The 27,095-nt window shown below is 36.3% G+C and overlaps 1 protein-coding gene across 4 annotated transcripts in view; it reads left to right on the top strand.

Moving 5' to 3' along the window:
• Positions 1–27,095, top strand: part of RNF19A (ring finger protein 19A, RBR E3 ubiquitin protein ligase) — a 38,390-nt gene that overhangs the window by 7,025 nt on the left and 4,270 nt on the right. For all 4 annotated transcript variants that reach the window (XM_058175729.1, XM_058175731.1, XM_058175728.1 and 1 more), the window contains 7 exons: positions 11,055–11,833; positions 14,616–14,824; positions 16,359–16,503; positions 18,283–18,445; positions 21,001–21,115; positions 24,411–24,572; positions 25,532–25,742. In XM_058175729.1, coding sequence (XP_058031712.1) covers positions 11,238–11,833; positions 14,616–14,824; positions 16,359–16,503; positions 18,283–18,445; positions 21,001–21,115; positions 24,411–24,572; positions 25,532–25,742 — 1,601 coding nt within the window. In that variant the 5' untranslated portion in view covers positions 11,055–11,237. The remainder of the gene's footprint in view (positions 1–11,054; positions 11,834–14,615; positions 14,825–16,358; positions 16,504–18,282; positions 18,446–21,000; positions 21,116–24,410; positions 24,573–25,531; positions 25,743–27,095) is intronic.

The following is a 27,095-nucleotide window of genomic DNA, read 5'->3' on the forward strand; positions in this document are numbered from 1 at the left end:
TCTTAATTCTAGGTTGCTTCCCTCCTTGATTAGTTTCTATCCATTGTTTCTTGTCTTGCCTTCTGACTCTTTGGAAAATAAGTTGAACCCCCCCCCCCCTTCTTCGTGGCAGCCCCTCAGATACTGGAATACTGCTATCATGTCACCCCTAGTCCTTCTTTTCTATAGACTAACCATACCCAATTCCTACTACCATTCTTCATATTTTTTGTCTTAAGGTTTTTAATAATCTTAGTTGCTTTTCTTTGAACTTTTTCAAAAGTCTCAACATCTTTTTTTGTAATGTGGTGACCAAAATTGGATGCAGGATTCCAGGTGTGCTCTTAGTAAAAGAGGTATTAATACTATTAATACTTCATGATTTTGATTCTATGCCTCTGTTTATACAACCAAGGATTGTTAGCTTTTTTGGTTGCCATCACACACTGCTGGCTCATGTTTATGTGATCGTCCACCAGGACTCCCTCTCACAGTTACTGGTTTTGAGTCAAGTTTCACCTAATCTATACTTGTACCTTTGGTTTTTCCTGCCTAGGTGTAAACATTGCTTTTCTCCACATTAAATTTCATTTTGTTGGATAGAGCCCATTGTTGGATCCTGAGCCTGTCTTTTGGGGTGTTGGCTATTCCTGCCAGCTTAGTGTCATCTGCAGATTTGATGAGTTTCCCTTCTATTCCCTCATCTAAATCATTTATGAAGATGCTGAAGAGTATTGGGCCTTAGACAGAACCTTGTAGTACCCCCCCACCCCCACTGCTTTCTTCCCTCCATGTTGATGTAGTACCATTAAGGACAACTCTTGTTGAGTACCATAATGCTGCTGTTGCTACTTTGACAACAGCATCAGCATAGCATTTCTTCTTTCTTCTGCTGATCAAGCTTGATGGAAAGAGAAATATGTGGATAATCGTACAGTTATCAAGCAACCACATTCTTAATCTATTACTATCTTCCAAAGATATTAATTGTTTAACTAATCATTTAGCTTTAGGATTACCATTTTGTAGTTATCTCCAATGAGATAATAAAATATAAAACTTGACAGTTGGCTTAAGAGTATGGACATTACTAGCATACTGCATATATTTTATACTATGTGTTGCTTTTGCTGTGGATGAGCAGTTGTGTTATGTGGTTCTACTTTTTAAGAACATATACAGTATATCAGCTTACCTTTATCAATTTGTTTGCTTGCGTACCTGAAATGTTGCAGTCAGAATATTCTGTTTTGATCAACTGACTACCTCATACTGTCCCAAAATTTTCAGAAATGTCCGTATATACTTGTAAATTCTAGATACCATATATCTGGAGGGTGCTATATTAGGAATATTTGTATAAAAGTGATACAACTATCGGGTCTGATTAGTTCATGGAGAATGTCCATAAAGCCTTTGATTTCATTGAGGGCCACATCAGGGTTGTATTTGTTGGGGGGGGGGTGGCCAGGGTAGGTGTGTCTAGCTCAACGTCACTCCTGTCGGGGGTGCCTGTGATGGCCCGAGCGCTCTGCCAGCAAAAACTGGCTCCTGGACCTCCATTTTCAGCTGCCATGGCCTCCTGCAACCCTCTGCCAATGAAAAGGCCCTCCAAAGCTCCGTTTTCACTGGCAGAGGGTTGCAGAGGGCCGTGGCAGCCGAAAACAGAGCTCAGGAGCCAGTTTTCGCTGGCAGAAGCACAAAAGGCCGGTCCTTCACTGTTTCCAGGGAGGCCCTGTAGGCCAGATCTAAGTACCCCGCAGGCCAGATTCGTCCCCTGGGCCTTGGCTTTGAGAGCCCTGCCATAAAGTATGCTGTGCATCAAGGAAAAGTGGCAAAGTTGTGGCAAATAGAATTTGACATTGGTGATGTAACATAAAAGAGTTATAGAAGATTTAATCTGTAACCTACTACAATAAAATCTGGGTGTTTCATGTTTGTGTTATTAACTGAAATAGTGTATATGTGTGTGTTTGTAAAATATATGTAAAAATAAAGTTGAATAGATCTTTTAGAACAGGGGTCTCCAACCTTGGCAACTTTAAGACCTGTGGACTTCAACTCCCAAAATTCCTCAGCCAGCTTTGCTGGCTGAGGTATTCTGGGAGTTGAATTCCACAAGTCTTAAAGTTGCCAAGGTTGGAGACCCCTGTTTTAGAAGAAAGTAGATTAGGTTCCCAGTTGTGAGATACATATTTACCAATCCAGTGGGATTTGGCAGTTAAACATGAGTATATAACTTTTTGATCATTCTAAACTGGAATTCTCTTATAGCAGTTGGTGCCTATACTCAGTAATTTAGAAAGAAGGTAAAGCATGTATTCTTATTTTTTTAATATAAAATTAAACCAGGGTTCAAATCCATCATAAAAGTAATAATATTTAACATTAAATAGTTTGGATTTTGTTAGAAATATTTTATTATTGCATATTTTATCAGTTGAATTTAGGCAGTCAACATTTTCTGTATATTGTGGCCAAAGCAGGATAATCCATTGCAAAATTTAAATATTTGTATTGTAACAGTAGCTTAGCAAAAGTTAAGGCTGGGAGTCCTACAAGTTGATCATGAGACTACATTTTAATATACATTTGTAGTTTTACAACTAGAAATACTAATGACGGGTTGAATAGCCTTATAGTACCACCACTTTTGGCATAATGGAGGGTAGGATAGTTTTAATAAGAAACACTGGCATTTTTATCTTTGCCTTAGGAAAACCATAAAAATAACTAGGTTTTATGATTTTTAAAAAGGGATAACAAAATGCTGAGAGTATCTTTTCAAAAAATGGAATCTCTGAATAATGCTTGATAGAGATCCCAAAATTATTAAGAATTAAGCTTCTTAAGCATATTTCTTTAACTGTGTTGTTGAAGGCTATAAGATAAAGGCATTTTTGTAAAATAAGTAAAAACATTTAATCATTGATTTATTGTGGAAATTAATAAACTGCCTACTCACCAAACATATTAACCCACAGTTCTGATTTTTTTAAAAATTTTGTTTTATAAGACTGTCCATCTCTATAACTCTGGGGAGCACAATAATGAAAATAAATATGTGGCATAGTTAAAAAAAAAACAAATGCCAGAAAGAGGAGGAAAACATTAAAACTAATCCAAGGCCTGCCACTCACTTTAACCCAAGGCCTTTGGAGAGAATCAGATTTTCAGAGCTCTTTTGGACTTGGCCAAATAGGGGCCAGATGTATCTTGGAGAGAATAATGTTCTGAAGGGCAGGTGCTTTAACAGAGAAGGCATCCTTCCTAGGCCCATCAGATGATTCTGTTTAATGAATGGCACCTGGAGCATGCCAGTTCTGTCCATGTAGAAAATGTAATAATTCCATTTAAAATAGAATACTATCCAAAATATCTTCCCCTATTGTCAACTACTGAGAACCTTCCAAAGCCCTACAAAAAAGAATTGTTCTTGTCACATCTAAATGAAATTAGCAGATATCTTGACTTTAATGGGCAGACTGTGAGCATGAGCAGTAATGAGGAAAGCTGCCCTCTAGGTTCTTGTTTCCTTCATGTTTTGGGTAAATACCCACAATCCCTTTTCTGGCTTAGACCATGTCAGGTAGACAGATTCCACTGATACGACATCTTTCAAAAAGGTAATGTCAACCTGTATACATAGCCAGTAACATCTTGAATAGGACCTGGTGGTATAGTGGTTAGAATGCAGTACTGCAGCTTAAAACTACTTAGAGAGGGCTATAAATCACTATGAAGCTGTATATAAATCTTAAGTGCTGGTGCTAATATACTCCCTCCAAAGCATTTATTCTACTGAATTGATATAATACAACCCAGTAGGTGAGCAGCTTCATTTTGTGCCACTTGCAATTTCTGGGTTATCTTCAAGGGTAGTCCCATATTGAATGAATTGCATTAATCTAGCTGACCTAATGGCATGCGTCACTGTCTTTTTCATGAGAAGGGACTGAGTCACTGTCTTTATCATCTTCTGCTCCAGGACAAATTTGAAATGGCTGAGCAACTGAAGCTGCCAAAGCACCTTCTGGGCATGGCTTCCACTTGCTATTCTAGCAAGATCTGTAAGCCTGACAGGACCCCCAGATCAAAGTTCTCTTCGAGAGGAGTGCAGCCCTATTAACAGTAATAAATGGAACTTCCATGCAGCTGGGTGGCTTTTCTCTTAATAACATATCTATTTTGCTGAGATTTTGTATGATTCTATTCCACCCACTAGTCCCTCACAATTTCCAGGGCACCGGTTTAAGATTTCTATTGCATTTTCTGCTCAGACTTAGATCGAGCTGTAATATTAATACAGGTAATCCTTGTTTAGCAACCACAACTGGGACTGGAACTTGGTTGTTAAGCAGTGGTCACTAAGTGAAATTGTGCTTATGATTTTAATTCAGCTTTCCTTCACTTTAGAGACCTGTGAAGGTTGTACATATGGGCATTGATCATGAAGTTTATTTTTCATCACTCCTGTAACTGTAAACGGTTGTTCAATGCAGTCACTAAATAAGGACTACTTGCATTATTCACAAATAGATAATACCTAACCCAAAACAATAGATGAACTTGCCCAGAAACTTCATGTAGAGGTTAGATAGAATAAAGGAGAAATCTCCACCCTTGGGGATTCCACATTGAAGTGCCCAAGGGCTTGATTCTCTTATAAATTCCTGTTGGAACTACCAGCTCAAGAAAGAGCAGAATGTTGCCCTAGTTTCAAAACAATCCAAATGGAGCCATGATAGATAGTATCACGTGCTGTTGAGAGATCTAGCAAGTCTACAAGAGTTAGAGGTTTCCATCCAAGTTCTGCCTCATTCATCCATAAATATAACTAGTGTTGTCTCTATCTCATGCCTCAATCTATAGCCTGAATAAAAAGGATGCAGATGGCCATCCAGGGCCTCTTCAGTTATTTAGGTTTTTGTTATTGTTAAATTATATGATTTATAAACTACCTGACTCCCCAAAAATCTGAGCATCTTGCAGCATAATCCAGAGTTTCTCTAAAACTTTACTTTAAAACTATTTGAAAATTGTTTAGGATAGCGGGATTTATCATTTCCTGAAGAGCTGTTTACCATTACCTCCTTCAAGACTGACAATATCAACCCTCTTTTTCAAAGTTGCATTTGTCATTTTCTCTATCCATGTGGCTGGAGCATGCCTTCTTAATTGATCCATCCCATTATAAAGGCAGAGGCTATGAAACTTAGGATCATCGGACTATGATAAAGGACAAAACGCTCCAGCATCAGTTAAACCTTCTGATTATTTTAAAGCAAAGACAAGCTCTGTGTGTTCTTTGTGAATCATACGTATGGTGAAGATAGGAGAAACCTGTGTTGGCTATAAATTCCTGCACCACTCCAGATCCCATCCCCAGAGTAGGGAGGTCAAAATATCCCACAATCACTTATGCAACACCCATAAAAATGGACTGAGCTTTGAGCTCAGCATTGTGGCCATAGTCTTGACTTTTCTGACTGTATGCTGCAGATACTCCTGCTCTGTAGCATATAGTTAGAAATAACATTTACGATAATTATGAACTGAATTGCTGCAGTATAAATCAAGTCAGTTGACAGAAATCATTGTATCACATAGACAAATTTAATAGGATCGGAAATATACAATTGTTTAGCAATTGCCTCATTTAGTGACCATTTGCAGTTATGATGGTGATGACAAAGTAACTTTACAACAAATTTTCATTTTTATGACCTTCACGGTTCTGCAAAGCAAAGTAAAGTTGAAGTCATATCATGAGCACAGTTGTGGTTTCATGTAGTAAAATCTTCCTGATCTCAATTGTGGTTGCTAAATGAGGACTAATTCATATATATGTTGATGACGACAACCACCACCACCACTGTTTTTCTAAGATTATATTACATTCAATATTCAACTGATTTTGAGCAGTTTGCAGTCCTATCACACACAAACAAAATCATCAAAATAAATGTTTAAGCAATATAGGTAATATATTGTATATGCTGAGGAATAATAACTGTATATAAAGATATATTCTTAAATAAAAGAAATCACTGTGTTAAAATCTCCTTCAAGGCTGGTTAAAGTAGCCAGGTTTTAATAGGTCTCTTGAATCCCAATAATATTGGGGCAAATTGAACTTTTAGGGTTGAGGAGCTTGGGAAGGGAATTTGCCAAGGAGGAAAGAGATACTAACAGTACCCATTTTCATGCATGCATAACTTGCATCTGGTAACTTGCTGAGTCAAAGATCTCATTACAAGATATCACTACCCCTCACCTGCCTTGGTGTTGAGAGTGATGATCTATCAGAAATCCTGCCATGAAGAATTTAGGGAGAGGAACCTTTCTATCCTCATCCAAATTTCAATGATAGCATGCCAGGCTTGCTGTTTCCATAACCAGGTAATGGAGAGAAATAATCTTACAGTAAGTGGGAAATAAAATGCTTTGTAAAATATTTCAAACATAAAATTTAGGACTAAGGAAACCTGTAATACTACATTACCATAAAAAAATTTATGTTGTGCTACTATAGAGGTAGGAATGGAAGGTGGGACTAAGTAGCTGCTTTAACTTCACAGTGGATTTGGAATTGAATTGCTCTGTAAGTGATATCTGTGGTCTATTAATTTGATGTATAAATAAATAGACTTGATCTGAGTCCTTTGAAATGGATGGTTCTTCCCTCTGTTAGTGGAAGTCTCTTGTGTTAATAGATCTGGTTAGGATCTTCTGCCTAGTTTCACTGTTGGAAATTGCCTTAATACATCCTTAGGAGACATTACATCTGGCTTATGTCTGCAGGAAGGGCTGTTGCTTCTTTCTCTGTACCTGTTGTTTTCTTAATAAGGAGTCTAGGCTACCTTAACATTAGAGGGCCACTCCCACATTCTGAAAGCTATGATAAGTATCAAGGACCTTGTATTTTCTTCAAATCCTCATGTTTAGGCTTTATTTCATACTTCATTTAGTAGATCTACACTGTGATTTTGATGCCCTCTGTTAATGGCCTTTGCTGGGATTCTTCTTGCAAAAACTATACATGGTCTTCTTGTAACCTCCCCGGCAATCTGTGTGCTAGGAGCTTGTTACCTGCTTGAGGCTGCCTAATCTGGCTTTCTCTTGAGCCATGTATATATGTGTGTGTGTGTATGTATGTATGTATGTACACATACATACATACACACATATATATATACACATAGTGGGAGTGCATATTCTGTTTTGAAAACACTGGAAACTCTATGGAGCTGGTCCAGGTCAGTTACCACCTCTGAAGAAGTTGTGTCAACTTCTGCTACTCGGAGATTCATCGAAACATACAGTTTGACCAGAGATGTTTAAATGTAAAGGATTCTGCTTTGTATTTGCAGCTATACTATCAACTTTTCTTTATAGAACCCACACTATCATTGACTGCCTCAACAGCCACCATTTCTCCAGCGGCAGGAATTCATTTTAATTGTGTTGCTTCCGGATGGGTGCCCATCGTAAGAAATTATTGGGATTGCAGTACATATCTCATTTATTTTTCTTTTGATCATAAAATATGTGAGTCTCCTTCTTCTAGATATGCTACAAAGGTTGCTTAGGCTGACAAAGCTGAAATAGTACCAATAACCTTCTGTCCTGAATAAGAACGTTATTTTTCTGTGGCTAGTTTGAGTGAATTTGCGAAGGTGAAGTAGATTGTTCTGTTACTAACTTGCTCACTTTTTACCTGAAACTACATTGCTCCAAATATTTCCCACTACAGAATTCTAGAGCAGAGTTTTAAAGACAAAACTGAAACAAATCTATAGTAGACTATTTGAAAATATTCTAATTATTGATTTAGCAGCATTTCATTGTAAATAACTCATAGATCAGTTGTCTGTATTCTTTTTAATAATCAACACTTTCCTTATAAAAGTAATTTCTTTTTATGTCTGAATCACATGCTTTCCAATCCATGTGTTTTAGGTTTAATAGTTATAGTCTGAGCCATTTCCTGTTTTTCTGCTGTTTTGCTGCCAGGAGTAGAAACTGGCTGGTCAGCCATTTTTAAAGACCTTAAAAGTAATATAGCACTGTTAATTGTGAACAGAATTTCTAATGATTGTTTTATCTTTCAATTTTGAAATGTTGCTTAAAATGGGATTCACTAGAAGTCCAAACGAATAATCTGAAAAGTAGAATAAGATGAGAGCAAAGAAACCTGATCTTTGTCATTCAAGTATTCTTTTAATCTCTTTGTTTCTTTGTTAGTATTATTAAACTTCAGAATTTTTACTTCCCTGGCAGCCTCAAGTTCAATAGCTTTTGTTAGGATGAATGTGCAGAATTTGTAGCTTGTTGTTTCCTTTATGTGGTAATCACACCTGATAGACTACAGTTGATGAGAACAAGAACATCTTCCACCTATTTTTTCTATGCACAGAAAATCTAAAAATGTACTTTTACAGCAGTAACTATGTCATATAATAATTGAGCTACATTATTATTAGTAAGTTAGCAATTTGACAAGAACTAACAAATCAGCAATATAAAAAAGCACAAATAAAAACAAAACATTATTTAAACAAGCCAAAATAATATCATAATGAAGAAGCAAATTCTTTGACTATACAAGCCAGTGGAAGAGACTATAAGTGAAAGTTCACTAGAGGTCTTCGAACAAGTTGGATAATCGTCTCTCAGAGATGCTTAGTGTCTTATTCTCCAGTCATGGGGTTAGATTAGATAGCCTCTAAGGAACATTCTAATTCTATAATTCTGTAAGACTAATATTAAAATCAAAGACAGAATCAAGTTAGTAGGAATAGAGCAGCCCTGACTTCCCTCACAAGAAGATTTCATAAATAAAATACTTGCTTCATTCTTTAAAAAAAAACCTTATTGCTTTAAAATAGGTGGGTGTTGAGGGTTTCTTAAATTGCAATTTAATAATCCAAGATTTTTTAAAAAAATTAATATCCAGCAGAAGAGCTTGCAAAAGCTTTCTAAATTTGTGTGTATTGTAATTCAAGGGTATTCTATTATCAAATAACCTGAGTTCATATTAGCCAAAGGATTATCACGTACTACTGAAATATGCTTAGCCTGAGAACTGTGTTTCTTTGGTCTATACTGCTGCACAAGTGGAGGTTTAGCTAGTCATAGAATTCTATTCCGTATGATGCTTTCAGGCTGTTTACTAGGTATTCTTTTATGAGCGGATATATAAACTGTTCAGTTGAATTGCTCAAAGGATTTTCCAATCATTTAAAAGAATCTGGGGTATGTAAAAAATTTAAATATTCAAAGAGTTGCACATAGTATAATTGCTTTTAGATTTTTTAAGAGAAGGGATACCACCATTTTAAATTTTAAAATCACTTTAGCAAATATATTGAAGTAGAATACTGTAAAAAAGAATCATAGGTTAATTGCATTCGGTAAATCGCACCCCCTGGCTGCAATTCAAAAAATTCTCAGTTTGGAACAAATTTGGATAATTTGACAGGAGAGAAGGAAATTCTATTGGCTTCCGTGCTTAAAATAAATGACCAATAGCCTTGTCTGTAATGGACATGTTCTCGCATGTTGAATCTGGTTCCTTAATTAGTTTCTAACTGCACAAGACATGATTGATCAATTATTGCCTTTTTAATTTCTTGGCTATAGTGTAACTTAGAAAGGATATATTATGATAGTCTCCTCCCTTTATTTCTGAACTTCAATTATTATTACTGTAACAAATGACCTGTTTGGAAATTTGACTTTTTTAAGGAATTTATTAGTGGAGGGAAACATTTTCTGTCATTTTTAGTTGTAAGAAATAAAGGTTAATTACTGTTTTAAATTAGAAGCATATTGTGTCTTGCTCAGAATTTCTAAATTACTTTCCTTTCTCCATATGTAGAAAATTAAACTAAATGTTTGTTCCTCACAAATTCATAGCTGTACATTTTTGGTTTTGGTTTGGTTTGGCAGGAGTAATAGAAGAAATCAGTAGTTTAATTTTTTTCTCTATATGATAGATATTTTAGATGTCACTATTAAATTGATTTCCTGTTCATTTCTTTTTCCTTATAATGATAGCTTTGACCTGAAAAGCCACAAGCAGAAACTAAAAATGTACATATTACTGTGTGTAAGTTAGTGGAAAATCTTTCAAGAAAGCAGCACCTAACAGTCTTATACTGTCAAAAACTCTTATTCAATGCAGGACACAATTTCTGGAATTCTTTCCATTCTCTTTATCAAATACATCTGTAATTTTATTCTGTTTCTGTGTTTGTGTTTCCATGTTTGTTTCTGACTTCCTTTTGTGTTGCATCTAAGTGTTTATATGTGGGTACTGGTAAATGAAAGATAGGCTACATGTGCTCTGCTTTTGCCCAAGTAAAGGGTTAGGCAGGTTGTAGAGGGGTTAGATTGAAATGGCCACTGATCTTCTGGCCCCATTGCTCAACTGCCTGTCACATAATAATACATTAGGAGATCCCCCCCCCCCGCCGCCTAATCTTCATTTTCTGGCTTGCACCAAGCTTGGTCCTGTTGTGCTCTGTTTTGGAGAGAAAGCTGTGGCAACCCACTTTCATACTGTTACTAAGAATACTGCATTGGTGCAGTTACTCAGAACTGAAATTTTGAAAGATGTCTATAACTTTAGACACATCACCGGAACACTAGATTTTAATTTTTTTATTTTAAATGGTGCTGCAAATATTTCCCATTTGTAAAGTTTAAAAAAACGTCTGTCTGGATTTTTCTTCTTCTAATAGTATCAATTTTAGGATTGGCAATTCACTGGTTAAAAATCCTGAAAAGTGAGAACAACCCTTTCTTACAAAATAGAATAGTACCTACATATGTTGCCCCATGACTATCATTTTTTTCTTTTAAAATGACAACTGGGAATCTGGAAATTTCATTTACTTGCTCTCTTGGTAATTGACAGAAATGCAACAGGTGGATGGAGCAAATAAGGTGGAGTGGAGGATTAGGTAATTGTAAAATGAATAAGCAGACTAATACCAGTCCTTTGCAAATAACAATGGATCTGAATGACTGGGGCATCATTTTTTATGTCTCTCTTCTATCTCTTCCAGAATTGCTGAGGAGCATTTTGGGGTGGACTACATATTGTGAAGAATTTGCTGAATGAACAAGATCTGACCATGCATAACAAGATTTAAGCTACCTTTCCTTCTGTGACTTAAATATGCTGCTTTTCAATAGTGCTTTTGTCTTTAAAATGGTCATAGCCTCATGTATCCTTTGATCCATTTCTGATGAATGTTGCAGCCATGAGTTTACATCGGCAAATGGGATCTGATAGGGACCTGCAATCTACTGCCTCCTCTGTAAGCTTGCCTTCCATTAAAAAGGCACCAAAGAAAAGAAGAATTTCACTGGGATCTCTTTTTCGAAGGAAAAGGGATACGAAACATAAAGCCAAGGATATAAATGGCGTCGTCGATGGGATTGCAAGTATTGAAACTATACACTCAGAAGTATGTCCAGACAAGAACTCTATTTTATCTGCCTATATGTCATCAGACAGTGGAACAGCCATCTGTAGTAAGCAGACGGGAGACTTCATAGAATGTCCCTTGTGTCTTTTGCGGCACTCTAAGGAGAGGTTTCCGGAAATAATGACTTGTCACCATAGATCTTGTGTGGATTGCTTGCGTCAGTATCTCCGGATAGAAATCTCAGAGAGCAGAGTTAATATCAGCTGTCCAGAATGCTCTGAGCGATTTAATCCCCATGACATTCGATTAATTTTAAATGATGACATCTTGATGGAAAAATATGAAGAGTTTATGCTTAGACGGTGGCTTGTTGCAGATCCTGATTGTAGGTGGTGCCCTGCTCCAGACTGTGGGTAAGTGATGAGTTTTTGTATCCAGAGCTCTTTTATCCTTTCTTGATTATTAAATTGCTTGTATATAATGTCTTATTTACCAGAATGTTTTTATTTTGTACTTTATTTCAGGTTTTTGTTTCTCCCTTTTGACATTCAAAAATAATTTGCTGTTACTTTAATAGCCGAAAGATTAGAGAAATGAGAAACACTTCACCTATCTTCTCAAATGCTAGCACTTCACGCTGCAGAATATTAATGGGGGTTGTCAAGTTTTAATGCAGCCTCCAAAGTAGGTAGCTTTCTATGCAGGTTATTAACTTGCTGTCTTCTGGAAGAAGGTCTTTGTACATTAAGCTCATAGAAAGGGATTTCCCTCTCCTGTACTTCATATCCTGAGTAGGTGGCCCCACTCTTCTGTACCAACTCACTCTCTCACCTGTGTGGAATTCTAGCTTACCCTTTAGTGCTTAAACATTTTTAACGTCACATTTTTTATTTTTTAATAGCAAAGTTAAGAGTTTTGTGAATATAAATCATGGAAGTTGGTATAATTATAATTGGCAACAAAATTTTTCATATTTACAAGAGCCAATTGTTAGATCGGAGTAAAATTTAAGAGGAAAATTCACTTTTTGCTTAATATCAGAGGAATGTATTTAAATATTAAACATGGTTACATATTGTTGCAACTCTTAAATACTAAATAGCAAAGAAAATAATAAACTGCATTTCGAGACTGAACAGACCAATTAAATTTGGAAGGCTTTATGACTTACATTCATATCCATGCTACCTATATTTTGTGTAACACGTTTCTCTTCAGATAATCATACTTGTTTCAAAATATTACAAATAACTGAAATTATGTGTTTTTATCATTTATGTATGGTTCTAATACCACATGTGAATTTATTAATTCATAGAATTTCGTACACATGCACACAACTATAAGACAACTTGTTAATTTCTTCTAAAGTATTGTGGTTCTTTAATACTTAATTTTGATATAACATTTAAGGCAAAATTCTGCTACTGCATATAAAATATAATCGCAACCAGATTTCAGATAAAGACATTTATATATCACATAATGTTGGCTTGTCAGTATGTTTTACAATATATTTTCATAGAACTTTTGATTAAAGTTCAACAAATAACAATAGCAATTATGCCTGTGTGAGAGAGACAGCAAATTTCTTTTTAAATTCTCAGTTTTTTATTTTATTTAGCATATGGCATCTACCGCGGTCATGCAATCACTAATATACAGATATACTGGATTGTCAGTGACAAGTTGATTACAGACAGTTCTTGATTTATAATTGGATTTATAACTGCAGCTGGAACCTGTTGCTTAGCAATCCGTAAAGCATGGCCACATTGCTTAGGGATAACCATTCCTGAAGTCCTGATTGCAGTTTTTCACTGAATCCCCTGGTTATTAGGTGAAGCAACTTCCAGCCAGCTTCCCACAAAAATAATGAGGAAGCTGGCAGCAAGTCCCAGGCCAAGCAGTAGACAAATGGCTGCTGCTGAGTGGGGGAAGGAGCATAGGGGTTCAAGGAGATGCACAAGTGATGCAGTGCAATGAGGGATGGGGTGGAAGGTGAGAAGAAGGGTCAGAGTGGATGTGATGGGGTGCACAAGAGATGCAGCTTGAATTGATAGGCTGTGGAGTGTGCAAGAGATGTGAGTCAAAGAGGATATAAGTGGGTGAATGAGAGGCACCATGTGAGTTGGAGAAGGTGAATGCTTTTGTGAGAGGGCATGAGAAGTGCCACTTGGGTTGATGAAGGTGTGAGGAGTAGGCAAGAGGTGCTGTGTAGGCCAGAGTGGGTGCAAGGGAGGTGCAAGAAAGGGTGTATATAGAAGTGCTTGGCTGGGACAAGCAGAAGAGCTATGGGAGGGTATGTGGATGGGAAAGATTGTCCCAGTTACTTTCTGGGGAAACCAGCAGATTGCGATCATAGTCAAGGCCCTTGTCAACTAGTCATAAGTGCAAACAGATTATCAAGCATCCAGATTGCAATCACGTAACTGGAAGGGTGTTTGGGGGTTGACACTCCAAAGACTGATTGTTGCCACTATTCATTCAGTACTTATATCTTCGAATGGTGCTGGCCGTGAGTATGTAACTTCAAGAAGAGGTTGTAAGTTTTTTGGGGGCCCATCATAACTTCAGTCGTTACGCAAAAACTATCTGCATTTCAATTTATTTTATTTGAAACAATAATTTCAATCTTGCAGAACAGCATAATGATGTCAAAGTTTGCTGAATTAGAGTCCAGACTAAAAATAGCAATAGCATAGCACTTAGACATATATACTGCTTCACAGTGCTTTACTCTAAGTGGTTTACAGTGTCAGCATATTCCCCTAACAAACTGGGCCCCAAAAATATATCCTATGAAATTAACTAAAGCTCTGTAAATGTTATTGTGTTTCTACTTTCATAAGGGATGATGTTTTGTAATAGCAACTCAACTAAATTGGCACTATGTAGAACTGAGAAAGCGGCAGCATATAACAGTACTGATTGACTTAGGCTGTTTTCAGTAAAGTTAAAAAAAAAAAGTTAATACTTTGATAAGAGACTACAAAAAAATTCCAGGTTTAGGGAAAACTAGGAATTGGGGGGGGGGAGGAATCTTAGAAGAAGGCAATTCCTGACTATTTCTACATTATTGCCAAGAAAACATGGATCTATCCACATAATTGCCAGACATCTAGAATAATTGGAGGGAGGCTTTATCTTAGTACAGAGAATAAATACTCTTCCATCTATTTTTGAATATTTAAGGTATGCAGTCATTGCTTTTGGCTGTGCAAGCTGTCCAAAACTTATGTGTGGGCGTGAAGGCTGTGGAACTGAATTTTGCTACCACTGTAAGCAGATTTGGCATCCTAACCAGACTTGTGATGCTGCTCGTCAGGAAAGAGCACAAAGTCTACGTTTACGAACAATTCGTTCTTCATCCATTAGCTATAGTCAGGAGTCTGGAGCTGCAGGTATTTATTGTTTCAATCTAAATGTTAGAAATATTTTTATATTACATCTTGAGTTGTTAGATTACTCATCAGTTACTGATACTGAAAAAAGGAAGATACGAATCTTTTTTTTCAGTATGTTGATATTAGTGCAAAATTGTACAGTTGTGTAGAATGTACTGAAACAATGTGCTGCTAGTATTTGGCATGGTGGATATAATTAGCTTATGCAATCAGTGAAAAGATCTGATTACTGATAGACATTTTGGTTTGAAATGTCTGGTAACAGACCACACACTAGCTGTGTTCAGATGTTAGGATAAAACATGTACTTGCTTAGTTTTGATTTATCATGTTGCATAGATCTTGCATGAAGATTTATAAAACATACTTTCTGATTCAGAACAAGATTGCAAAGTTTATATTGGCTCCCAAGCACCCCTAAATTTTGCACAGCATATTAGTAATCATATTCAGAAGGTGGGACAATTATAAAGATTCTACTTGAGAGAAGGTTTTAAGCCTTAAAATGTGTGCCTTAAATATCTGAAAGGCTTAAGCCAGGGGTCTGCAAACTTGGCTCTTTTAAGACTTGTGGACTTCAACCCCCAGAGTTCCTCAGCCAGCAAAACAAAGCTGGCTGAGGAACTCTGGGAGATGAAGTCCACAAGTCTTAAAAGAGCCAAGTTTGCAGACCCCTGGCTTAAGGCATTGGCTTTGTCTTTCGAACTTGCCAGAAGCTGAACAGAAAGCCACTTTATAGTGGAGGGATATGGATATCGGCCCATTCTTTTTGCACTCTTCATTTATTATGTCATGTGATTCTAGAAAATTATGGTTTCTTAATGTCCAAACTTAGGTTTTTGTTATGGGGACATGAGTTGTTTAAACTATAAAAATATTGATTTAACTGGAATTTGAAGAGATAGAGTCTCTTATAGCTGAGATAGGGAATCATTGACATGCAGGTTTCTAACCTAGGCCCTTGATCTGTTTATATTCCCACCTCTTGGAGCATGAAAAGAGGGAGTAGTTACTTTGTATATAGCAAAAGTTCCTTACGAAGAAAGAGGAAATAAGCCATTGAGAGAATCTTTTGCTCTTTTCCCCTATGAAGAAAATAAGTACTCTGAAAGATGGGAAATAACCCAAACTGAAAAGAATGCTCTTCCTTCTAATATCACTATTAATTGATATCATATGGCCTGATTAAATAGAGAATGGGAAGCATTTTAAAAATTATTTTTAAAGAGGTTTTTTATGCTTGCATTATCATTTTGCAACTTGAGCTGTATTATCTATGATAGTTGCATTTTATGCTTTTACATTGGATATTGAAAAAATATGAGAGTAGCTTTGGATTAAATGATTTGAGTATTATTTTAAAGCTGAATAATTTGTAAAGTTCTGTGTAATGCTTATGTTAGAGTTTTACTTAGATTTTACTTACTTATCTTTCTGTACTGGGTGTTTGTTGGATCTCAGATGTGATATATTTTTCATTTTTATTTTTCTTGAGAGCAATATTACTGTTGTATTTCTTTATTTTAAACAGCTGATGACATAAAGCCATGCCCTCGCTGTGCTGCTTATATCATAAAGATGAACGATGGAAGTTGCAATCATATGACATGTGCTGTCTGTGGTTGTGAATTCTGTTGGTTATGTATGAAGGAGATCTCAGACTTGCATTACTTAAGGTATGTATGGGAAATAGTAGGAAATAAACATGCTAGGCTAGTTCAAAACAGCTATTTTTCTAGTTAGATAAAGGATTTATTTAGAAAACTTTTATGGCTGCCCATAACTCCTGAAGAAATGGAAAGTCACCTCAATCCCCACAATGGATGAATGGCTGCAAAAAACTGATGGAGTTGGCAAAGATGACTAAATTGGCTGTTTTGATTAAAGAAAAAAAACCCATAAATAGTTTTATTTCTACTTGGAAACCGCTTCTGGATTCTGTGCTTGAGGTGGAAAAAAAATGAAACTGATTTTGGGTTTTACTGATTAGATAGATCTGTTGTTTTAGAAATGGCCAATTTATATTATTATGAAAAAATAAAAAGTTGAAGGTAGATGTTAATGCCTTATTTTACTGCACCAAAGGAGTCGGAAGTCAATGCCTTTTTTTTCTTTTTCCTTTGTTTTCTTCCACTATCCACTCCCCTTTTTCCTTCCCTAATTTCCCTAATATTTACTTTTTTATTCGCTATGTATGTCATATTACAAATTAATAAAAATTATATTAAAGATTAAAGAAAAATACATAACTCCAGGCAGTTAACAATCAATTTACAGCTTCTCTTCCATAGCAACCCAGTTACTAAGGTTAAAATAAATTGGTACCAAAGAAAAAAAAGAGAGGCAACACATTTATTTAAAACATTTGCATAGTTGTCCATCTTATATCAGATTGACAGAAAGATACATATATATTGGGTTCTTCTAATATCTTTTCCCTAATGCCTGGAGGGAAAAGCCAGATTTTAACAGCCTGTAGGAATGTGCAAAAGGGTCCTCTGAATCACCTAATCTGTTTTTGCATGGGCATTTAGTAAAATGAAGTATGGTGGTTTTGAGGATTTTGTGTGTGTTAAAGAGCTATATAGTATGATGAGTAAATGTAGAAAGACCCATCTATTTATAGCAGAACATACGCAAATAACTTCCTGCAGGGGAAAATGTCACAATACTTTCCCTTTGAATTCCTGTTCTGCATGTTCAGAGAAATCTTTTGCAAATTAGTCATTCTTATTAATAAGAAGACAATGGCAGTGTTGAGATTGTGGGGTAGAGCCAGTTTGGTCTAGTGGCTGAGGCAGGGGGATAGAAACTATGACAATATGACCTATGTTTCTGTCTTAATTTGCACAAAGCCAGCTGGATGATCTTGAGCCAGTCATTCATTCTCAACCCTAAGAAGAAAGCAATGGCAAACCACTTCCAGAAATTGTACCTAAAAAACTTCAAGAAGGCGATTGCCAGGAGTAAACACTGACCCAGGGCCCTTCTTCCCACCCTAACTCATCCCCCAACAAGCAATATTAGAAATCTTGAGGATTAATTGAGAACATGCCATTTGTTTATTGGTTAAATTTTAGAACAGTCAAATCTCAACTAACTAGCCAGTTTTAAAGAGATTTTTATTTAGTTAGATTGCAAACCAGCCTGCCTAATATTGGGCGAGAGTGTTGTAAATTATAATCCCTGTGTCTTTGGGCACCAGATAGAGGAAGGCTGATGAGACTAAGAAATGTACCTTTGGGCTGAATTTTGGAACTGGTATACCTGACAAAAAGATACGATTTGGTGTCCCTATTTTAAAATGCTATTTGCTGAGACTGTATATATCAAGATGATATTGGATATTCACATGTTAGTATATGGGTTAGTAATAGATTATTTCTAGACTAAGTTAAAGGATTTGATTACTGAAGATTGTTCACTGGTTAAATTTATATATGGAAAATTCTCAGTCCATCAGGCTGTACATTCTGGGGAAAAAAACCATGGAGTCGGAAGAAGAAAATTCTTTGGCAACTTGGGACACTTGTAGGTGCACCTGTAGGAATTGCTTTAATAGCAGGCATTGCTATTCCAGCAATGATTATTGGAATTCCTGTATATGTGGGACGTAAGGTAAGATAAATGAATTGATTTTTAAATTTACATGTTTTTCAATGGGACTTGCTTGTTATTATAGCATACTCTGTTTATTAAAGTATTTTTTTCATATAAGTTCTTAGTTGTTTTTTCTCTTCTTTTTTAAATATATTTTTCCGATGGCGTATCAACCTCCTGAGGTTATAGCAGATGTTGAAGCAATACAAGGATGAGAGTTATTAACGATTCTAGCCAATTATTCTATAGCTGTCAATTCAATTTCCAAGTGCAATTGAAGATTCTGATTTTGACTTTTGAAAACAAAAAATAGTGATACAGTATTTTATTTTAAAAACCACATTTATTCTTCACTGTCTATCATCCAGATGAAATTTTATTGAGGCTCCCAAAATTATGAAATATGAAAGGTATTTATCATGGATTAATTATTTTCCAGTGGTAATTCCAAACCTTGCTGTTTCTTATCAGGGGAGACTTATCATACCATCTCATTGCCTTTCTGATAACATGCATTTTTTTATTTTAATAGGATTCATTTTATGACAATGCTGTGATATAACTTCATAGATTAGCATTAAAAAAAGAAAAGAAAATTTCTTGTAGTAAAGACTGTAGAAGTCAGTCAATTGCAAACTTTTCAATTTTCATGAAAGACCAAGTGGCTTCCTTAACTACCAATACAAAATGATTGCCATAAAGTTCTCTCTGGTCACAAAAAGGTTTTCAATCAGGATTTTCCTAGTCTTTTTCCCACAAAGAAAAGTGATTTCCCAAGAAATTCGTGATAAATATGGGATTTGAACCCAGATACCAACCATTTGGTGAACATGCATGGCATAGTGTTTCATAACTATAATCAAGACCATTTACATCTATGAATTCAAATTTCTGGCTTGGGACAGGAATCCATATTAAAGGGATTTACCATCCATTTCTGACAGTGATTCTAGTATTGATGGGAAACTGCCAGCAGGCAAAGAGGAGAGATCAAGCAGGAAATTAGCCTTGAGTCAAGAGACCTAGAGAGAAGAGTCTAACCAAAGACTGAAAACCAAGATTAACAGAGTTGGAAGGGACCTTGTAGGCCATTTAGTCCAATCCCCTGTCCAAGCAGGAGACCCTACACCATTTCTGACAAATGGCAGTCCAATCTCTTCTTGAAAGTCTCAAGTAATGAAGCTCCCACAACTTCTGAAGGCAAGCTGTTCCATTGATTGATTGTTCTCACTGTCAGAAAATTTCTCCTTATTTCTAGGTTGAATCTCTCCTTGATAAGTTTCCATCCATTATTCCTTGTCTGGCCTTGAGGTGCTTTGGAAAATAGCTTGACCACTTCCTCTCTGTGGCAGTCCCTTAGATATTGGAACACTGATATCATGTCTCCCCTGGTCCTTCTCTTCACTAGACTAGCCATGTCCAATTCCTGTAATCGTTCTTCATATGTTTTAGTCTCCAGTCCCCTAATCATTCTGGTTGCTCTTCTCAGCACTTTTTCTAGAGTCTCAACATCTTTTTTAGTGTGATGACCAAAACTGGGTGCAGTACTAATACCTCGCCTGATCTTGATTATCCCTCTATTAATGCAATTTAGGATTACATTGGCTTTTTTAGCTGCGGTTGTACACTGCTGGCTCATATTTAACTGGTTGTCCACTAAGACTCCAAGATCCCTGTCACAGTTACTGCTATTAAGCCTGGTTTCATCCAGTCTATATGCGTACTTCTGGTTTTTCTTGCCTAAGTGTAGGACTTTTCTCTATATTGAATTTTATTTTGTTAGCTAGGGCCCAGTGTTCGTCTGTCAGGATCCATCTGGATCTTGAGCCTATCATCTAGAGTGTTAGCTGTTCCTGCCAGCTTAGTATCATCTGCAAATTTGGTAAGTTTCCCTTCTTATTGCCTCATCTAAATCATTTATGAAGATACTGAAGAGTACTGGGCCTAAGACAGAACCTTGTGGTACCCGACTGCTTACTTCCCTCCATGTAGACTTAGACCCATTAAGAACTACTTGTTGAGTATGGTTTGTCAGCCAGTTGCAAATCCATCTGGTGGTAATGCTATCTATTTTACTTTTTTCTATCTTACCAAGCAGTAGGTTGTGGTCTACTTTGTCGAATGCCTTGCTGAAGTCTATGTATGTTATGTCCACAGTATTTTGCTGGTCTACTAATTTAGTCACTATGTTGAAGAATGAAATAAGATTGGTTTGGCATGATCTGTTTTTAACAAACCTGTGTTGACTGCTAGTTATTACTTTACTTGTTTCTAGATGTTTGTAGATCTGGTTTTTTAATTATCTTTTCCAGTATCTTCCTGGGTATTGATGTTAGTCTGATTGGTTGATAGCAGAGGAAAGGTTTAAACAGGAAAGGAAAAGAAATCCAAAACAGATTTTTTTACATTGCTTTGTTTACTCATCTTGTTTGATTATACCAATGGAATCTTTAAATGCATTAATTTAAAATGGCAAGTAAATAAAGATAATATTTATTCCTGTATATCATTTCTTCTACCAGTTATTAAATGGAATTTGCTCTAAAATACCTTCATTTTTCCTTTTTGTTAAGATTCATAATCGCTACGAAGGCAAAGACATGTCAAAGCATAAGAGGAACTTAGCCATTGCAGGTGGTGTAACCTTATCTGTAATTGTTTCACCAGTTGTAGCTGCAGTCACTGTTGGTAAGTATAGTTTCTGACAAAGTCTAGAATTACCTTTTTTTCTTGAGTACACTAATTTATATTAAAACCATTATATTTTACTAAAAATTTACTAAAAAATATTAGTGATGAGTAATCCAGAACTGGCAGTGAGACTGTTTTTTAAAGTTTGTGTTTGAATAGTTTGAAAATGTAATTCTTCCAGCGCTTGTTTGTTTAATGATATTTGCCAATCACCACTGTCAGCAGACACTTTGCGTGGCTAAGCAACCAGCAATAAATGCCAGAGGAAAAGCAGCATCCTAGCTATGGTCACTCCACATTAATAAGAACAAAAGACACAGTAGAATAAAATGGTTCCTTGCAGAATGAAAGAGGTGAAGAACCTAATTATGGCTGTGCAAGGGGAAAATTGTGGGGAATTCCAAAAAAGGTCCACATGATGTGATGGACACTTAACAGGATCTCCCCAGAAGTTCAGACCAGACAAGCAGAATTCATTTTAAGAAGATAATGTCTAGTCCCACCAGGCCCAAGGTTGACTCAGCCTTCCATCCTTTATAAGGTAGGTAAAATGAGGACCCAGATTGTTGGGGGCAATAAGTTGACTTTGTATATAAATATACAAATAGGATGAAGACTATTGCTAACATAATGTAAGCCGCCCTGAGTCTTCGGAGAAGGGCGGGATATAAATGCAAAAAAAAAAAAAAAGGTTGTATCCCAGTGTTCTGCTGTGTAGGGCTAAAAGTTACCCCATAATAGCAGGGTTGTTTTACTAGCATTCTGGCTTCTCTATTATATGTACTTCTTAAGGTAGCTTTAGTAGTCCACCTGAATGGTGAATGTGGTATGAATTACCATTGCCAAGTCTTCTTGCTTTAGGTAGGGATGTCATCCAGAACAAGGCAAAGTCCCTCTTGGCCACGGCGTTCCACCTACATTTTAAGCAGTAGCTGCAAGTCCAGGAAAACCTCAGACAATTACTTCTTTCAAAGAAAGCATTAATCTTTCAAGAATAATTGCCAGTGCCAAAGTTTTCAGGTGACCCACAGGAACTCCATCTTACTGGTTCACCTCATCCTAATAGCCTCTAATTATTGATTTAGGATTTCTGTGGCATCTCCACTGCATACTGACTATATCTCACCCAAAATTGATGAATGATCTGTTTTAGTAGTTTCATACAGATGTTAAATAATTTGGGGTAGAGCATATAGTATCCAACACTATAATGATCAAGAACATTTCTCCCTATGACTGCAATTTGAAACTGTCTACATTGATAGGAGTGGAGCCACTAAAAATAGTACTCAACACTTACAGGTGATCTAGAATGAAACTAAATAATGCTGAATGCTGCTGAAGAATCTATTAGTAACATGAAGGACATCATCAAGGTCCTAACAGAGATATTATCCTAATGATACCATTTCTGTCTCATGCCTGGACCTGAACCTGCCTGGAACAAATCTGTTTCCCCTGGAATCTTTGGTATTCCCTTCCAGCTTGTCAAAAACTTTTCCTCAAAAGGGAAGTCTGGAGATAATGCAAAGCCTTCTCCAAGAGACAGAGCTACCAGGCAGTATAATATCTAAGTAGCACTAACTATCTCTTGAATCCAGAAAATCCAGAATCTTCTTGAGGGAGATAGTCAGTCACAAAAGCTTTAACAAATGAAGCTTTAACACACCTGCTTGACAGCTTTAAGAAGCCAGCAGGGCCATAGATATTTCAGGACCCATTCTACAGGAAACTTTTCCACTTAATCATGTTCCACAAGATCAAATCCTAAGGAATTACTTTGCTCATCTTAGAGGACTCTGCCCAAAGGGATCAAAACCAGAAAGGGTATAAGCTACTTCATCTGTAAGAAAACCTGTAAATTAATCCCAGAAGTCTTCAGGCATTTTGCTCCACCCATCCTTCCCAAGAAGGATTTCGGTAATTATGAATAAAATTGCTATGCAAGAATTTATGACTACAATAAATATAGAAAAGAATCAATGCTTACCTGTGTCATCCCTGTCTAGGCTTGAATGTGAGTTCCTACCAGCTTAACTGCTTCCACTTTAGATTGTGTTCAGTCGTTCTAGGTGCCTTTTCAATCACTGTATTTCCCTCAGCAAATCATTAAAGTAAGGAACTGCTTGAGATGGAAAAGTGAAGATATCGATTCAACCATGTCATCTAGCAATGTGGGTGTCTATATTCCAGAAATTACCAAGCATGAGGTAGAATTGCCCACTAAATTGTCAGGGAGATAATAAGTGACCCTTAGAAACATTGTGGATCCATTAGTTGCCTATGTTGGACCATTCTCATAAACCCATTGCCTTTGCTACGATTGATCAAGATGTCATCTGATCATGGTAAAGGACAGATTTTCAGTGTCCTCCATTTTACCTGCTCCAAAGTAAAAACAAATCAAGCATCCCCCCCCACCCCACCCCCCACATGCGTTGGAACTATAAGCACTTATGACAAGGCCATGGAAGCTATGAATTCACAAACTGCCCTGGTTCCTCACGTTTATGTCACCTAAGCCCCGGGAGCGCCAACATCAGTCCAAGATGGTATGCATAACCAGCCCTAGCTTATCTCGGCAACTAAGTTTCATGCATAGTTACTTATAACCAGTCACAATCCTCCACCTAGAGTTCACTGGAGTTGGGCAGCCAATACATTTAAATAAAATAAAATCTTCCCCAACCTCAGCATTGTGACTGAGGCCCAGAAGAGCACATGGCTCATTCCAAACTCTGGCCAACCAGGTCTCACTATCACACACTAAATCTGCATTTGATGGGTCTCCATAGCATGGGGGCATGAGATCTTATTTTGCATAGAACCAGCATTTATCAACAGCAGTCTAAGACCCAAGAGCCCATCTGTTCTGCCAGCAGAGTGCAGGTTTCGGGTAACTGTTCTAGAAGGAGGGTGTGCAAGTTTGATAGAATCCTCTTTGGAAAACTAGAGTCTTGTAGTGTTTCAATCTAAATATAAATCTGTATCCTTATTAATGTAAGCCCAAAAGCCATGATAAAAGGTTGTGCATGCAGAGCTTATTGCTCTTGAAATGGATAGTGAACCAGAAGTCCTCAGTGTAAATATGAATTCTCGAGCCCAGGATAAATTTGCAGAATTGGGTTGACTGTCTTTTTGTATCCATGATGAAAATTATATATCTATGATAAGAATTACCTTTTTGTTCTGTTACTCTATCTCCGCTAAATGGTGGAGTTAAAAAATATACAGTGATCACTAAAAAAACAACAACCAACTAATCCCAGTATTATATTTTGTTTTCCTGTAGGTATTGGAGTCCCTATTATGCTGGCCTATGTGTATGGAGTAGTTCCCATTTCTCTCTGTAGAAGTGGAGGTTGTGGAGTATCAGCTGGCAATGGGAAGGGTGTCAGAATAGAATTTGATGATGAAAATGATATAACTGTGAGTGGAACAAATGCAGCGGCAGGTAAGAAAGAAGACCTTTATTTAGTTATCATAATTGCCTGGCTGCCTAACTACAAAAGCATTTGGGTGATATGTAGAGGCCTTTTTGGAGAGATGTAGAAAACATTTTCAATTGGAAATATTTCAATCTTAAAATAGCTTTTTGATATCATAGGAAGTATTATGCTGTTGTTACCCTACCAAAAAAAGAGCACACCTTGAAATGAGGACTTTTAAATTGAAATATTTTGCATAAGTAATATTCACTATTGGTCAAATATAGTCAATATCCAGACATGTTTTTTTTTGCAGTGTGTGCTATGTTCTATATTGATTTGCATAATCCTACACTTCCCAGATATAACCAATTAGTAGCTGCCTTATTTATTGATGATATATTAAACTTTCTCTGTATTAATTTATCAGGCAAGTTAATAGATAAAATCGTTTTCTAGATACTGTTTCTTCTCTTAGTGTTCTAATGTCATTGATTCAATATTAGTGTCACTTGCCATGCTGTGATTTTGATTTGGTAATTTTTGATTGAAAATGGGGAATAAAATACATTAACTAGTGAAATGTTAAGTTTCCTGACCAAAAATAGAATTGATCCAAACTGTAATCTAGTTTTAGAGAACAACTTTATTATTTCCCAGTACCAATTCTGGAATACCAATAGAATTAAAAAATATTAAGGATCATTATGTTGTAGTTGGCATTCTTCTTTTTCAGGAGAAAATCTGATTCTGTTTAGGAAATTATTTTATACAATTTCCTCATTATACTGGCCTAGGCCTAGAATCAAAAGATGACAGCATTTTTTCTTATTATCATAATTGTATCAATCTAAGACCAACATCCCCTCATCAGTTCTTGAAGAATTGAAAAAAAGTACAGTTTTTATTACTGGAGCTTCCATAAAAGCAAGGCCTTCTATAATATGAAACTTTAGTAAAAGATATATTCCCTTTTCCATTTTAGACACTACATCAGTAGCAGAGGCACGTCACAATCCTAGTATAGGGGAAGAAAGTGTTGGATTGACTGGAAGCCTAAGTGCAAGTGGCAGCCATATGGACAGAATAGGAGCCATTCGAGACAATCTGAGTGAGACAGCCAGTACCATGGCCTTGGCTGGAGCTAGCATAACAGGAAGTCTGTCAGGAAGTGCAATGGTCAACTGCTTCAACCGGTAAGATAATGCATTCCAAGTGTTAAACTCTAATTGACTATTTGTTATTTAAACTATAATAAACAATGAAGCAATATGTTTAAGCTGATTGTTGTAAATTCTAATATCTATTTTTTGAATACTTGTGGATACATTCTGAAAACAGTGATTAAATTTAGTTGGATTAAAGAAGAACTCCAATTCCAATGATGGTGATATGTATGGAGAGGTAGGAATTCTAGCATATATGGCTTTTATATTTAGTATTGGATTATGGTTTAGGGCAGAGTTCCCCAACCTTTTCAGTTTTGTGAACTGGCAGAGAGGGGAGAGATGATGGTTCCATGTGCTCAGTGGGCACACGCACCCACCGCATGTACACATTCTTTTTTTTAAAGTGTTTTTATTGAACATTTACTTCTTTAAAAACAAACTTTGTTACATTTTTACAGCTTTCCGATACTGGCATCTTTAGTAATATCCATTTTATCTTTCGATCCATTTATATACATATACATTTTGTTTGTTACTTATTCATTCTTACAATCACTACATTACATACATATCTACTATATTTTTAAATATTTCTTTTCACTATAATACCTTCTCTTATACTATACATTATACACTAATTTTAGATTTCTTTTCCAGCCAATTGTACCATCTATTCCATGTTTCATAATAAATTATTTCTTTCTATCTTTAAGTTCTATCGTTAACTTATCAGATTCTGCACACTCTAGCACCTTTTTTATAATCATCATGTTTGATGGAGCATATTTTTGTTTCCAATTTTGGGCAAATGAAATTCTGGCGGCCGTAATTATGTGAATTATGCGGTATTGAATTTCTTTACTCATTTTTTCTTTTATAATCCCCAAAAGAAATAGTTCAGGTTTCATATCAATTTTTCCTCGTCATTTCCTCGAACCATTTTTTAATTTTTAACCAATAAATTTTTGCTTTGAGACATATCCACCACATGTGATAGTACAGTGGTAATCAACCTGGTCCCTACCGCCCACTAGTGGGCGTTCCAGCTTTCATGGTAGGCGGTAGGGGTTTTGTCTGATACTGAAGCACTTTCCTTTTTTTTAATTTAATTGACTTTAAAAAAAAATCATAGCATTATTTAAAAACATTTTCATTAGGTTTTCATAAAATTCCCCGTGACAATTTACTGTGGAACTGGTGGGCGGTTAGAAAATGTTACTACTAACAGAGATACAAAAGTGAGCTGTAGGTATAAAAAGATTGACTACCCCTGCAATAGTATGTCCCTTGTTGGTGGTAACATTTCCAGCAATTCGGTGGGTTGTTTAGAAACATCTTGGCCAGTCTCGCTGGAGGTAAATGCCACCTATAAAACATTTT

Source organism: Ahaetulla prasina, chromosome 3, assembly GCF_028640845.1.
Source record: "Ahaetulla prasina isolate Xishuangbanna chromosome 3, ASM2864084v1, whole genome shotgun sequence".
Lineage (NCBI taxonomy): Eukaryota > Metazoa > Chordata > Lepidosauria > Squamata > Colubridae > Ahaetulla > Ahaetulla prasina.